The 15,826-nt window shown below is 40.8% G+C and overlaps 1 protein-coding gene across 1 annotated transcript in view; it reads right to left on the reverse strand.

Annotated features, from left to right (window-relative positions):
- Nucleotides 1-15,826, reverse strand: part of pth2rb (parathyroid hormone 2 receptor b) — a 48,141-nt gene that overhangs the window by 1,100 nt on the left and 31,215 nt on the right. The window contains exon 11 of the mRNA XM_076302528.1: nt 15,450-15,491. Coding sequence (XP_076158643.1) covers nt 15,450-15,491 — 42 coding nt within the window. The remainder of the gene's footprint in view (nt 1-15,449; nt 15,492-15,826) is intronic.

A 15,826-nucleotide genomic window follows, 5' to 3' on the forward strand; every position in this document is an offset into this window, starting at 1 on the left:
TCTGCTACCTGCCTCAGCGGCATGTGAAAGGCTTTTTAGCATCGCAGGACTTGTCTTCAGTCCAAGAAGAGTAAGACTGAATCAGGCCCGGGGTGGAAAATCGGGAGAATTCCCGGTTGGCCGCTTCACTTTTGGACCGGTCGAGGAAAAAAATATTGACATTTGTCACGTTAGCCTATCTTTTCTTAAAGTAGGACACGTTCCGCATTCTGTGCATGACACCAATGCAATGCCTCTGCATGGGTTGTAGCCTAAGTGAGGGAGTTCTCCCCTCCCAAAAAGATTTGGTTGGGTCCATCTAGCCCGTCTTTTCCAAAAAGTTTTCTCAGATAGGATAGCCGAGCCGGCCCTACAGTAGACACAAGCGCCAGGAAGGATGGATGGTAGAAAGAGGCCAGGAGAGACTGAGCAGCAGATCAACCAGTCGACCACTGAAAATGATGAGCCCGAAATTAGTGATGAGGAGGCCATGACTACAGGGACAAGTAGAGAGGATAAATTAGTTATTTAATGTAAGAAAGAGCAAATACCTACATGATAAACCTATATGCCTTGTTTGCTCAGAAGAGGGTGTAGTAAAGGAGTAGGCTAAATCACCAAACAACAATATAGCCTACCCATGCAAAAAACAGCCTAAACATTAGTTCTATATGCCTCTTTGTGGAAGCGTGGGATAGGCTACATTTCTTTCTTTCTTTCTTTCTGTTTTTGTTAACTTGTGGAATAGTGGAATATTTTTTGTTAACTTCTTAGTTGAAGTGAATTATTATATAACCTTTACACATTTGTTGAACCATGGTACTAATAAAAACTACAGGATAGTAAGAGCTGAAATGTTGCTTCATTTATCCAATTTCCACCACTATGGAAAACGTGGGCCGGTCTTGGGCCTGAAACTCCCAAGCACTGAATTCTGGCAACTTTGAAAACCAGCTTCTTTTGAAGATGAACAGACACCTTTTCAGTTTCAACTAATGACTGGCATATACAAGCAGGTCATTTTTTTTTAAAAGAAATAAGTTATTTATTTTTCATTTTTACCTGAAGTTCATACAAAAGTGACATTTCTGTTTCTGATTTTTTTATTTGATGTCAGCTCTAAAAATATGCTGTTTGTTCTTTGAACTTAAGAGAATTGTGCCTGAAAAGTCCTAGAAAAGAATGTGATTTTGATTTGATGAGTGAGATTAAGAAGATATGGGAACCCTGAATATGCTTTATGCTTTACTATAAGAAAGCCAAAATAAAGTTCACAATAAAAGTTCAAAATAAAACCGCTTGCTTTTTACTTTTACTTCAAATACTTAAGTACATTAAATATCAGAAAATGACTTTTGATACTTAAGTACAGTATATATCAGATACTTTAAGACTTTTACTTAAGTAATATTCTAAAAGGTAACTTTCACTTCTACCAAAGTCTTTTTCTAGTGGGATACTTGTACTTTTACTCAAGTATTGCTTTCTAGTACTTTATACAACACTGCCTAATAGCCAGCTGAACAAGAACAAGAAAACAAGAAAAATGTCACAGAAAAAAAAAACATGAACGGAATTGGCCAAAAAAAAAACAGCAGTAAGGGCAAAATCAAATAGGGATTTTCAATTTAATTTCACTTATAGAGCGCCAAAACATTACACATGTCTCATGTGGCTTTACAGAGTGTTAAACATTCAGAGAGAGCCCAGAGGGGTATTCCAGAAAGGAGGTTTAACAAACACTGAGATAAAACTTAACCTCTGGGTTGTCTGAACCTGTGGCGACTAAACCCGAGCTGTCGGTTCCAAAACACTGGTTACCAGTTAGTTCAATCAACCCTGTGTTAGATAGAGTTGTGCGCGTTCACGGCGAACTTATAAAGGCATCATCTATTGAGAGTCGAAACCATGAGTGAAACCGGCGAAAGGAAGAGCACCGTATTTTTCAGAGGCGGAGTAGTCGAGGCTTACGAGTAGGGTTGGGTATCGTTTCAATTTGAACGATTCCGATTCCAATTCCGATTTCTTATTTCGATTCCGGTTCCTAACGATTCTCGATTCCGATTTTTTTTAAAGGCAGGGTCAAAAAAAGTTTAGGATATTTTAAATGAGCTAGCTAACCAACGGTCTTTCTCAGGGTATCTGCACATTTTCCAAGTGCAAATTTAAAGACTTTTAAGACCTTTTCAAGACATCTAAATGAAAATTAAGACTATACCACGGCAAAAAGATATATAAGACTGTTTAATACAATAGTTTTTTTTTCATACTAATTTTAACCCCCACCCCATTTTGGATGTCTACAGAAGTTACCAAAAATATTTTGGCGAAAGAAAATAATTGTGTGTGAATTACCTTCACAGCTATAAATGCCCAATTTTAGGGTCTGGACTGCTTGCTTTTGAAGCTGGCTGTACTGTACATATTTGGTTTTGCTTACTGCTGAGGCTGTTCTTCACCTGTGTCTGTAGTAGCCTAGGGCTACTTGCCAAAGACATGTGCACTGGACTGGATTCCCTTAAATATTTTTTTCAAAGTTAACTAAGCTATTTACATATTTTAATAAGCCTACTTTATATAATTTACTATGTGCATCTATTGTCCATATGCAGCACAGCAAATTAAAGTTAATCCACTACTTTACATTTTGCATACCAGTTGTATCTAAACCAACCAAAGCTTGACTGAAACATTGTAAAACCATTGACTTGTTTTAAATTAATTAAGAGACAGGTCCTCTTCGCATGATCCTGCTGAAAACTGCTGGTTTCATCTCAAGCACGCACATTATGAACGCACGTATTTTTATGTAGCAGTCGCCGACATTCAAAACATATGCGGTTATATTTCACAACTTTTGCTAAGTAGGCCTAGCCTACTGGGAAACGCTGGCAAGCAAGCTGCTGGCAGATATTACAGGTAGGCTATTATAACTTAGACAGATATTTTCTTCCCTAGGCTAGGCCAGCAACACACGCTGGAAAGATGCAAACAGATCAACTTAACATACCGGTATACAGTATTTCCTCCTGATTGCGAAGCACTGCACATAATTTCACCAGCAGTCTTCGCGTCCATAGTTTGTGAAACGATGCTGCGTCCGAGCAAAGACTTTAGATGCCAAGCGCAACTCCAAAAAGGAGACCAAATAAACGTCCGGCTTGAGGCTGCGCCGGACGCCGGACAGGGCTTTTAAAACCCATATGTCCGGCCTAAATTCGAACATATGGCCAACCTATCGCTAACTGGCTTACCAACTCTTTCTCCCGCTCATTCTACCGTAGGCTCCCTCATTCCACGTAGGCTACCCTGTCTATCTCTCAGGCCTCAGCTACACCACGAAAACGCCAGGCATATTATTTTGTACATAGGCCTACTGTATTATTACCGTTTTCACACCTTTAACCAAACCCGTGAAAAACATCTTCACTCTGTAACCACTACACTTCCTCCCGTAGCCTAATAGCCTATCACGTATACAATTGCGTTTTAAATACACGAAACTGGATGGAGACATCACTCGCTCTCTTGCACTCGCTGGCGGTCCCATTCGCACATTTAATACCTCTCTTTCGAAAATTCAGTTGTAGCCTATTTAAGACTTTTTAAGGATCCTCGGGAACCCTGCTTTCTGAATGAAATAGTCTGACCTTCTCCATGAATTTTAATTCTATTAACTATGCGCTTCTTCGTTGGTGTTCAGACGTTTCTTCTTCCTGTCGGCAGACTGGGAATCGAAAGTAGGAATCGAAATTTAAACTTTTGAACGATTCCGGGAAAATCGCAAAGATAGTCCCGGTTCCAACCAATACTCGATATTCGATACCCAAGCCTACTTACGAGGAGGAGAGAACTGTAATAACAAAAAAAAGAGCAATACTTAAGCGCCTGCGTCCGAGACCTTGCTTGGCAGAGAATAGCCTAACTGACTGTGTAAATGCGTATGTTTAAAGAGGCCCTATGCAACAATTTTAGCAAAAATGACCTTAATTATGCAGGTTGAGAGTCGTTGTGATGGTTCTACAACACTTTTTGGGTCGTTTGGTGGGTGCTTAGTCTCCCTCTAGTGCTTCTCCGCGAAAAAAACGAATATGCAAATTTCTGGTCGCGGTCCGAACACATCCGGATGTAACTCGGCGGAAATACTCGAAAATGTAGTCAGATTGTAGTTTCTAAGAAGACTGCAAAACGGACTGCGACTTGGCTTTTTTGCTGTTGAAATTGTAAGTAGCCTACCCTTGGGTGAACTTCGTTTTTGTAATGTGATTTGATAGTCTCTTGAACAATGTGTTTGCTCGACCATTTTATTGTGAGCCCTATGTGTTTAGCTTGGTTTATTGATGGCTAGCTCGCTAGCTAGTGGGGGTTTAGCGTAGCAGTCACCGAAGCTGCAGGGGGAGCTATGTCGTAAAAAATGCGAGCCCAAATCAGGCGAAAACCCAGAAACGGCGAAGGAATAACCAGACCTGCATAGGGCTTCTTTAAAATAGCCTATTTAATGTCAAAAGCACAATTAAATAATTCACTGGACATCACGTATTGTAGGCCTATAGACTGCTTTGAATGATGCTTTGTTAAACTAGCCTACCTTGTCACAGATTGAGTGGGCCATAGAATTCTTTGAGAATCCCAAATGTAATGTTCTATTTTAACGCGGGTTCTGCAGCTGTGGGCCAAGTTAAACTTTTGCGCTCCATCATCGGAAGGGTGAATGTCAGAAGGCATGGGTAGCCTATTGGACACATTTCGGTGCACATTTGGAAAATTTAATAAGTGATGCTGACCTGCCAGTTGGTAAAACTACCGTAAAACTTCAAATAATCGCCGAGTCCCTAAGAGACGCCTGTCTCTTTTAAACGCCTGGCGTGGCTACAGGTTTGGGTTAAAGGCCGGTCTCCAGTAGAGGCCTGGTCTGTTTTTTAGTTTCGGGTTGTATTTAATCTTCTAAAACCCGTCAGATCGTCTGTTTAAAGATTCGCAATGACACGAAACCGTTATAGAAAGGAGGTTACTTACAGCAGTGTAAATTAGATGTTGCACATCGTTACAAGCCGTCGCAAAGCATTCACATGTCTGGTCACAGTTGCAAGGTTTTAGAATGTTGCATCAAGTTGCTGCTCATCTCATTGCGAATCTTGGGTGTGATTTGGGCGCAGACTGCGCACGTTATGATTAGATGGCATTAAAAGACTGCGGTGGGGAAAAGCTAGAGTTCCAAATTGTATAACTTTCCAATATGAACTATGCCTATATGTCCCACTTCGTCATCGTTCAGTTCATCCCTTGTGTTTAAAATTTGCGGATAGGCCGATGGTAAGCTTGTTTTTATGCTGGCAACAAAACCAGAACGGTTCGCGAACGTTATTCTTTATTCTAAATGCGATGGCGATGAAGAGAAAGTCAGAAAAGGAATTTACCTTAGACTAGGCTATATCGGAGCCCGTCTACGGACATTCTCTGGCTATATAACCTACTGAAATAGGTTAATGATGTAAAGTCAAGTGCGCTTCTATGGGACTGGTGTGTGCGCGCAGAGTTTTTATTGATGAGTCGGAGGGGCAAGTGCTGCGCATAGTTGCAGTGGAATGTGGCTGCCCAGGGCATTATAAAACTTTTCACTCTTAGACCTACTCATACACGGCGGTGAAATGGCGTATTTAGCTGTCTAAATTCGAATCTGGGGGAGAAATCGTCGGACATCCATGATTATTTTGTCATTCAGCACCCCTGGTCAAAAATATGTTCTTGTGAGCCTGGAAGTAGGCTTTTGAATGATTTGAATGTAGACTGTTGTCAAATTTGGCAAATACAAAACGGAAGAAACAATATGGTTCATGCTCTCTCATGCTGTTTCATTCGTGCCGAAAAGGAGAGAGAATGAAACATTAAGCACGTTCCACTTTTGCATAAATAATTCCTGAACGGTTTTGGTCAGGGCTGATAATGCAACTGTATTTGACAAAGGACCGATATAGGCTATTTGCTAGTGACAAAATATGAGCTTTCAGTGTGATGCGATTACGTTTAATTAAATCGTGTTTCATCTATTCTGGCTTTCCCCGCTATTTGGATCTTACTGTATCTCACTCAATGAACAAGATCTCAACACTAAATGAATGATGATCCGTAAATGTCATCAGATAGCCTAGTCATATAGGTAGACATTCAGTGTGTTTGAAATAATTAATTTGATAATATTTTCCATCTTTGCAGAGGAAAAGTTTTGTGTAAAGGGAATTAAAGGCCAGTCTCATATAGACGCCTGTCTCTAATACTAGCCGGTGCAGTTTGGCGATTTGGGAAAATAAAAGCCCAGGCTATTATTTGGAGTTTTACGGTACACTATAAAGCAACACCAAATAACTTTTACTCTGTCACACGCATGCTAATGTTTATCCAGCACTGGCTTTGCAAATAACGATGTCAGACAAGGTAGAATATGTTGCATGATTTTATGAAAGTACGATGTATTGCGACATCAGATGCAAGTCAAATTTGTAGTTTCTTATGTCTCATTCCATCGAACTACAGAACCGCTACCCGATCTGGCAAACTTACATAGTGCGGTTATAGCCGATAGAGGGCCGCGAAGTGCCGTTCACCCTGTTACGAGTTGATTATCCACTGAAACGGTTTTGGAAACATGATTTTAAGGTACAAAAAACTCTTTGTGGTTGCTTTAATGATCCTCGTGGGTTTGTGTCCAGGAAAACAAATTAAGTTGCGCAGGAACTGCTTTAGCGCAAGGCAAACTTTACGCACCGACCGACAGCTTGCCGATATGCTCTGCGTCTCCAACACTACAAAAACTCCCAGTCGGAGAGCGTGTGTAGCATATTAAAAAAAATATTTTATCCCAAATGCCATCAGCATTCTTAACCAAACTTAGTGACAACATGCATAGCCTACCCGGCTGAGCTACAGCTATATTTAAACGTATTTATTAATTTTCTATAGGCTATTTATAATTAATTTTTTGTACTGTACTTGTTTTAATTATATCTTCAATGTGTCTGAGATGTTGTTTTTCCATCTGTCTGGTGAGCCAAACACAAATGTCCACTATGGTGTAGGCTAGCTACATTAAAGATTTATTTTATTCTATTCTAATCCACCATGCGTAATGTAGGGATGGAGAATGCTTTTCAAGTAGCCTATATTTAGGATTCAGCTGAAAAACTCTAGCGCTCTTGAAAAACTCGTTTGGAAAAGAATGGATAGGCTATCATGTGATGTCGTGGTCTTATCGCACTCTCACGGTGAATTGCACGGATGAATATTACATGATTTTGTGCTTCTTTGTCAATCGGACCTTCGTCAAAATGAAACGCCATTGTGTGACAAGTGTAAAAATGGCGGCCTGATTGAACATGCACTAAAATAACCGAACATAATTGAACATAACCTGAACAAAACCTACCCCTTACCAGGTTAATTTCAGAGCCTGTGTTACCATAGTTACTTACATAGCCTGATCATTTTTGAGCTTTCTGGAACTGGTCATAGGGAGATCAACTTGTACAGGTCCACGAAGGCGTCTTTGTAAGGCCGCATAAGGGATAAGAACTCCTGGGTGCTGTTGACGGTATGTCCCTGCTCTTCCTTCCTTTTGAGTAGCTGGCGAACCTGGTGGAATTCTGCAGACAAGTTCTCCTCGCTGTCCCCATAATGACGAGCCATTGGTAGAATGCGTTGTTTGTCAAAGAATGTTGGGTGTTTGGGGCTTAGGGCTGGCAAGCCTCTCAGTACAGGCTGGCAAGCCTCTCGATGCCCTACCATCGCCTGTTGCTGTCCCCTTGCCTGGATTCCTGGCCCACGTGTTGAGCCGCGTTGCCGCAGCTCCATTAACAACCAGATCCAGATGATTTTCTCCAGTTACTGAACCCATTAATGGTGAATGCTGGCTCCTGATGAGACAATGCCGGCAAGCATAGCAAAAAACTGCATTCTTATTTACACTATATTTCAACCGCGCATACTGTTTCATCCAGCTTATGCAAAAACTCCTTTGTTGGACTCCAAACAGGCAAGATGGATATTTCTTAAGGATTGGTCTTCTTGAGCCATCCTGGACGTTCATGCCAATGTCACCGATGCTAGCACCCTCAGCAGCGGTGGAGGATTGACTTCCTTGTCGACCACGTCCATCCACATCAGACACCCCTGGCATTTAGAAATCAAAAACCGATGCATTGTCTCTACACTCTAGCACCACATTACACTGTGCACTCAAGCACTCAATGTTCACGCTTGCGACTTGGGTCAAAGGTTAATGACAGAATGGTCATTGCTCTGTGTCTAAAACAAACTGTTCATGGATTACTTTTTTTATAGCTGAAATATTACTGTTATCACACAATAAATATAGAGAATATAATTAAATATTTTTAAATGAGATATTCCATTATTTTCTTGGGGGTGCTACAGGGGTGCTATGGCTAATCCAGGGGGAGCTATAGCACCTCCTAGTGCCCCCCTGGCGCCCCCCGCTCCCCTGCACTCCAGAAGCAATAGTTAGCTACTAGTTGTACTCCAGAAGCAATAGTTAGTTACTAGTTGTTAGTAGTTACTAGTAACTCGGAAGACTCTAAATTGCGTTCCAGGCCAAGGTGATCTAGTCTGACTTTAAAGTCGGAACTGAAGTCTGACCTCTGACTTCGGCGTTGTCTGAAATGTGTCATAAGGTGAAGCTTCACGTGTCATTTCTGAATCGTAAAAAAACTGATTGGTAAACAAGCTGATTTGTAAACAAGCTAATTGGCAAAAACTTCAGATTAAGACACCTCTCTCTTGTGTGTCACCTGTGTGTGTGAAACATGCCAGTACACCAGGAGAAAACGAACTAAAACCCTCGGGCGAAACCCGGCAGGTAAATGACATTGCCCTGCAGCTTTGCCTATAGCACACACACACACACACACACACACACACACACACACACACAAATTCAAGCATGCAAGCTCCACCACGCTAAAGAGATAATGCATAGGATTTGGTTACAAGCTTCTGTTTAACTTACAATTAGGGAAGGTCTTGAATTAACATTTTTAACGAAAGCCCTACAGTGTAAGAGGTTCACCTTTAGTGACTACAGCTTAGACATTTCTTGGTTCCTTTCAGTATGGAGGCAAATAGTAATTATTTTCCAAACAGGTTTTTCTCCAGGTGGCTTAGGAGTCCTTGTTTATGCTGAGATTGTGTTTTCCTGTTCTAAGCAAATTCTACCATAAGCTTGTTCATGCTTTTACAACATGCTGCATAAACAGCAGTAATCCTATCATTCATTATCCCCAAAGAAAGCCCGAAATGTGTTACAAAATGATACAGTGTTCCACAGTCTGAGCCCTGATAAAGCTATAAAAGAGAGGTGACACACATTATACTGTGAATATTGTTATTGTTTATGTGTTTGGGAACAGCAATATAAACAAACACAGAAGCTTGTGTGTGGGATGCTGTTTCTTTTTTTTGTTGTTGAGCTCTGAACATCTGAGTTTACCTCACAGAGTGCTTAGCAGATGCCTTGAGGCTTAGATTTTCAGACATAACATTTTCAAGGAGGGTTGGTGACAACTGCTGCCGCTCTCCGACGTGCTTGAGTTACCCTAGTTTAGTTTCTCACCTATTGGAATCATTCAGAAGCACTCTTTTACCCCTGGACCAATAGAGGAGCCCTTTGATTATTATTATTATTATTATTATTATGACCGCCACTAGCGAAGCTAGCGAAGCGGTCATATAGGGATTGTCAAATTTTTTTTTTTTTTTTCCCCCGTCATCTACTTCCTGAATTTTTGGTCAACGATACCCGGGACAAATTTGGTGGGTATGTAGCCCCACTAGACTTTTACAAAAAAAAATTTCGTTTCGTCCCCGGGGGCCACTCTACCCCCGTGCTGGGCCCCCCGAACCGCAAAAAAAGCAGTTTTTCCTAAATAACTACCTGAACCGTGGCACTGAGGATGAAGAATCTTTTATGGTATGTTGGTCTCAAGGGCCCACATCAACCTGGCCCATAATTACTCATTTGTGATTTGCACCCCCCGGTAAAAAATGAAAATGCAATATTATTCTGCTTTAATCGCCCCTATCTTCAGTTAAGATGTTCAGAACTGCACCAAATTGTATGTGTATGATTGACCTGGCATTCTCTGGGGGTATGCCAAGTTTCGTAGAATTTCATCCATGGGGGGGGTCTAAAAAAATTAGGTTATGTGTACATTTAGTGACTGTACACTCATTGGCCTGTAGATGGCGGTGCACACATATACACATGCACACACACACAGGCACCCACATACTATCGGTATTAGAACGGCCGATACATAATTACAAATTCAGTAGGATTAAAAGAAAGCCATAATAAATATTCATCACCATCATCATGGCTGCATTTCCAGTATTGGCGATAAGTAGTCGTTTGTCCACTAGATGGCGCATCGTTGCAGTGAGACGTAATTTTGTTGGAAGTTAAAAGTGGGTTGAAAAAAACAATGGACGCTTCCTACAAGGACTGTAATTTACCGCAGAGAACGTCTAATAAGGATAGGACGATGTTCACATGAAATGTAATTCCCATTTCTCCTTGAAGCCGACATAAATCTGAGGATGTTTATCGGACATGCTTGGTTTTTACTGCAGGTACGTTAATCTTATAATATCAATAAGGACCTAGGTAATGTTACCGTTAGCGTTGGTTGAGTGATGGAGGCCAATTTGATTGATTGCATTTGTAGAAAACTAGAAATGCGGATATACCAAGCAAATTGATAGCAGCACTGTAATTGTATCTTTCGACTGTCATTTGTTGCACGTGCTACAAAAATCATTCTGTGCAATGGAAGATTTACCAACGTTACTGATACAGTTTTGCCTATACATGCGTGAGACTAAGACGCCTGTTTATTTAGTTTTAAGTGCGTGCAGGGTGTGTGAGAGGGGAATCGATGTGCTTTGATTCCAGCTTGGTAGTTGTAGTCTGTGAAATTAAAAAGCACGTGTGTGTGAAGTATCCAAACAATGACACCTTCATTTCATTATGGTTGCTTTAGCAACACACCTTAAGCTACTGTGTAGTGGGTCCCATTTAGAAGTGGCTACTTCATTCGCGCTTTCCTTAACTCATGGAGCTGCATGAATTTTATTACAACTTTTCGCCACAATATGGCAGTTTAAGTCCGCTTGATACTGTAAGGCGTAAGCCATTGGTTTCCAAAGGAGATTTTATTTGTGTCGCCAGCATAGCCTATTGACAATTTATGTTGTAAATAGGCCTACCTTATAAGCCTACCTGTAGCTTAGGGAAGCTAACAGCTTTCTATTAGGATCTAGTTTGTTAGTTACAGTTTTGTCATAACTCCCTGATGCATTTTTGCATTTAGAATAGCCAGAGCGTGGATATCTAAATCGGAAAATTAAACAATATCGGGTGCCATGGACTAGGCTGAGTGAACCCAGCCTTATCTGCCCGCTATTTATTTTTTGATTTCTTAAAAGATTGAGCTTGGTCTGGTGAAAGCCAGACTAGCCATGGACCTCAGTTACACAATGCAAGGGAACATCAATCAGCCTATATTTGCACGAACAATAACGGACAACAGTTCTTCAACTTTGGCCCGTTAAAATGTGTATGAACAGTCTAGCGACGCATTTCATCAAGGCCCATTTGGACATGTCAGTTATTTGCACCACTGGTTACATGTAAAACAGCATTTCGTTTCAGACTACTGTTACTTAATTTGTGCATTAACAATAACGTTTCAGACTACTGTTACTTAATTTGTGCATTGACAATGAAGTATTACATGAACTAAAGATGACTAAAATCTTATGTAGAAGAAGAAACATTCACAAAAAATCCATCCATCAAAAAATGACCTTTGTTTTTGATAGCTGTTGAAAACGGCATGGAACTGACAGAGATGTTTTTGTTCATAAACAAACAAACAAACAAATAAATACATAAATAACATTATGCTGATACCTTTTGCTTTTCCCAAATACAATGTAGCCTACAGGTGTAAATGACCTTTCATCAATCAGTTGCAATGGATGAACTGTGATGAACTGCCCTACTTGTGAATGTTTAGAGATTTTAAAGGTTTTATAACAATGCTACATCTTCTTTGGCTATTCTACAATCTATTCAACTTTTCAGCACCAGTAGGCTACTTTCTGTGCAGCCGCACACACACACTCAGGCATGCCAAACAAGCATACACAAAAGTTTCAAGAGTGGGGGATGGAGTAAAATATGGAGGCAAATTGAAGTGTGATTTATTTTCGCGGAACGGCTGTACAGGACTGAGCGGCGGTCATATTTTGTACCGCTATGCGGTACATCTAGTTTTATATATAGAAGCATTTTTATAACCTTGAGTCCCTTTAGAGCAGCTGTTTTTCTTTTGGAACTCTTTATTTTCTCACCCTAACTGAATCCATCTTCAGGCTGGTCTCAGACGGCTCTCGCCTCCTCCTCACTCTTTTATCTTCCCACATCGCTTTATTATTTTTGCCTTGTGCCTTTTATCCAGTTCTGTGACCTTCAACACGACTAATCCCACTCATCCCTCACGGGGCGCCGTCTTAGCTGTGAGCCAGTTCGCACAGTTCAGGACTTTTGGTCATCAATTTGAACTTATTAGGACTAAATATAATATTGGCGACCAACAGAGAAATTATTCTGGAATCAATTCTATTCTTTAGTCAACCAGCCCACATTTCCACCACTTTTGAATGGAACTCAGGGATTAAAGTGAAAAAAAATCATTTGACTGAACTTTTTTCAGGCCATAAGTCATACGTTGTTCATATCTACCTATAGCGATAGCACCCCTTTTGCGGTCGCGACCTATTGGTTTTTAATGTACAAAAAGATGCAAACAGCAAAGTAAAGGGAGTATTCGCCTTATTCACACAGCGGCCATTGTTTAAACCAAAACGAGGCTACAGGGTACACTTACTATATAATTAATGCCACCTACAGGTGAATGCATAGAACATAACAATCCTATGGTTTGTGTACCCTGTAGCCTCGTTTTAGCCGCCAATGGCCGCCATGTGAATAAGGCGAATTGAGAGTGTTCTTGATTGAGATTGAGTTTTCCTGATGAACAAAAATATATTTTAGTACCATCCCTGACCATTGCTGATTAGCCATTGCTGTTCTTTTCTACTGCAGCAATATTGTAGAAAGGCTTTAACACACTCTTATTTAATTACTTCAGGCCAAAAGTGTTTAAAGGGGAGATTTTTTTCTTGTTAATATGCAATTCAACACCAAGTAAAATCTATAAAATCAAGTTTGCAAGACTTCCCATTTCCTCATCAAAGTAACAAATCAGAACATTCTAGATATTGTTCATATTTCCATTTGTTGCCTCATCCGCATTTAATGATAACATGGTAATTTTGAGTTTTACAGACAACTCAGTTTTCCAATGAGCAGCAATACTGTGTGTGCTCATGCAGGAGGTCTGCGCATTTGTAACGACAATCTGGAGACGGCGCTTTTGTCTTCAGCAACAGATTGTATAAGGTTGACAAGAGGTTGCGATATGGTTAAGGACAGGTCGTGTTGCGCTATGAAAGAACATGCGTAGCCTACTTTCTAAACGTAAAAACGGTCAGCCATAGATAAACGTAGCCTACCTCTGTCGTGGTGGCTAGTTGCACCAGGTAGGGAAGATGTCCTGAAGTGCACGAACGTTAACCTTATGGCGGTCTTCTGATTGGTGGCGTGCTAAAACGTTTTCCTATTGCATCCATAAACAATTTTCTTGCAGCGAACCGCGCAAAAGCAAACTCCTGGCACTTTAATTTCTTTACACCATGGCTTGTTAGTTCTCCCCCGTTTCCAACAGCTGCCCATCTGCATTTATTTTTTAACTTTTGACACCTGCCTTCCTTTAGCAACGCATCCATGACAGCTAGTGGCCTTGCCAAATAGACGCACACAAATCATGACGCTAATATGCGAGGTTCTGGTAGGCCCACTGGTTATGGTTTTGTGCTATAAATTAATAATATTTTATAGCAAAGTTTTAAGTTGACTATTTTAATTGTATGGTTATTTTTTGTCAACATACACTCACAACCTATTGTCGTTAAAAGTGAGGCCTAAGCAAAATAGGCTACAAGGCTGTCTGTGCGTCACAAACACGACTGACCCCCTTACTCGACACGCTCAGTCAAAACCTTCCGTCGCAAATTGTGAAAAACATTGTTGTATGTCATAACAGACGGGATAATAAATTGCATATAGGCTACGGTTTATATTGCGTCGCTTTACACATAATGTTAGTTGCATTGATTAAAAACTGTAACAATAATTGTAGCCTACATCGGGTGGCATAGCAGGCTATCTGTTCAAGTCATAGGTGACACCCAAAATGAATGACCTCCCCTGACAAGAGTTCGCGATAGTAAGTGTCTACATTGATGCACGGAAAGAACACAGCCTCCGAATTCGCACATAGAGCTCACAATATCATATCCAAAAAAGTTAAACGGATTGGCCAACCTCATCTCGATTGTGTCACTATAATCCAACTTTTAGACCGTTATAGTCCTCCATACGTGTTCTTTTTTTTAAGCAAACGCCCGAGACAAGTGTGTAGCTACAACATACAAAGCGAAACTCATGGCTGACGTAGGCCGTATAGGACGTATCTTCTTGAGCGGTCACGGATTGAGACACAGAAAGTTCTCAAGAACATTAGGTCTTTAAACATTTACCTAATATTTGTAGTTGCCTTAAAAAAGGAAAAGCAAAGGTGACAGTCCCCCCCCCCCCTCCTATTTTTTTTCTCATCGGATCTGCATCGATCTCAAATATGACATTTCTAAAATCAAATTGACGGAAATCCGTCCTATGACGGAGAACTTTAATCCTTGATGGAACTAAGGATGTGTCATCAACAGAGGGTTCTGCATGCATAACTGGACTAGAAGAATGATGCCCACTCTGGTTCATATAAGAAAAAAATAATGATTGGGTGCCAGGCAGTTCCAAATCAACTTTTCAGGTTCTGAACTGATTTTTTTGGTCGAAATGCTCTGAATGGTTCAAGATCTGGAGTGTGAACTAATAGAATGAACTGAATAGAGCCAGCTCTCTGTGGGTGGGAAAGGCCATACATAAGAGTCTGATTTAATTCACTGAATGTCTGCCGAGGTGAGAGTCTAAGGAGTGTCTGGAGCAGTGACACCCCTCCTGACACCCCCCGTCCTGATAACACTGCATCAGATGTATTACAATAACGACGAGCCAATGTTCACCGGTGGCGTGTGACATTTACCGCGGGGATGCACTCTATAGCCAGTCGCTTCTCTAACTCAACAGGCTATTCACACGCAATGACTTCAAAAGGTACCTTTCCGGTGATGGGATGGGATGGGAGCCGGCGCAGGACAATATAGACTGGATGGGAGGGGAGTCTGATAATGGACAGGTGTATTGGGTTACTCACCTCGCCATTACAGTAGCAGTAGATTATGGACACAAAGAAGCCCTGGAAAGTAAAAAAATAACCTGTGAGTGCAATGCATGGAAGACGAAAGTGGTCACTTTTTCTTTTCTTTTTTTTCTATTTTTTAGGAGAGAAAAAGGGGAGAGAAAACAAAATAATGAAATAAATAAGTAAAATTACACATGAAGTGCTTTGTTGAAGAGGCATCCTGGGAGGCAAAGTGACCTTTAAAGTTCGGCACTTTCCCCGAAAACACAGTGAGGGCTCGGAGATGAGAGATGATGAGAAGCACACAGCGCAGAAAATGTTTTTTAGCCTCATGCAAATGTCTCATCTTTTTTTGTTATGTGTGTGTGTGCATGTGTGTGTGTATGTTA

Source organism: Alosa pseudoharengus, unplaced genomic scaffold (assembly GCF_046254945.1).
Source record: "Alosa pseudoharengus isolate Yale_2024_CS ecotype anadromous, Long Island Sound unplaced genomic scaffold, YU_APseudo_1.1 YU_APseudo_1.1_scf_24, whole genome shotgun sequence".
In the NCBI taxonomy this organism is placed as follows: Eukaryota; Metazoa; Chordata; class Actinopteri; order Clupeiformes; family Clupeidae; genus Alosa; species Alosa pseudoharengus.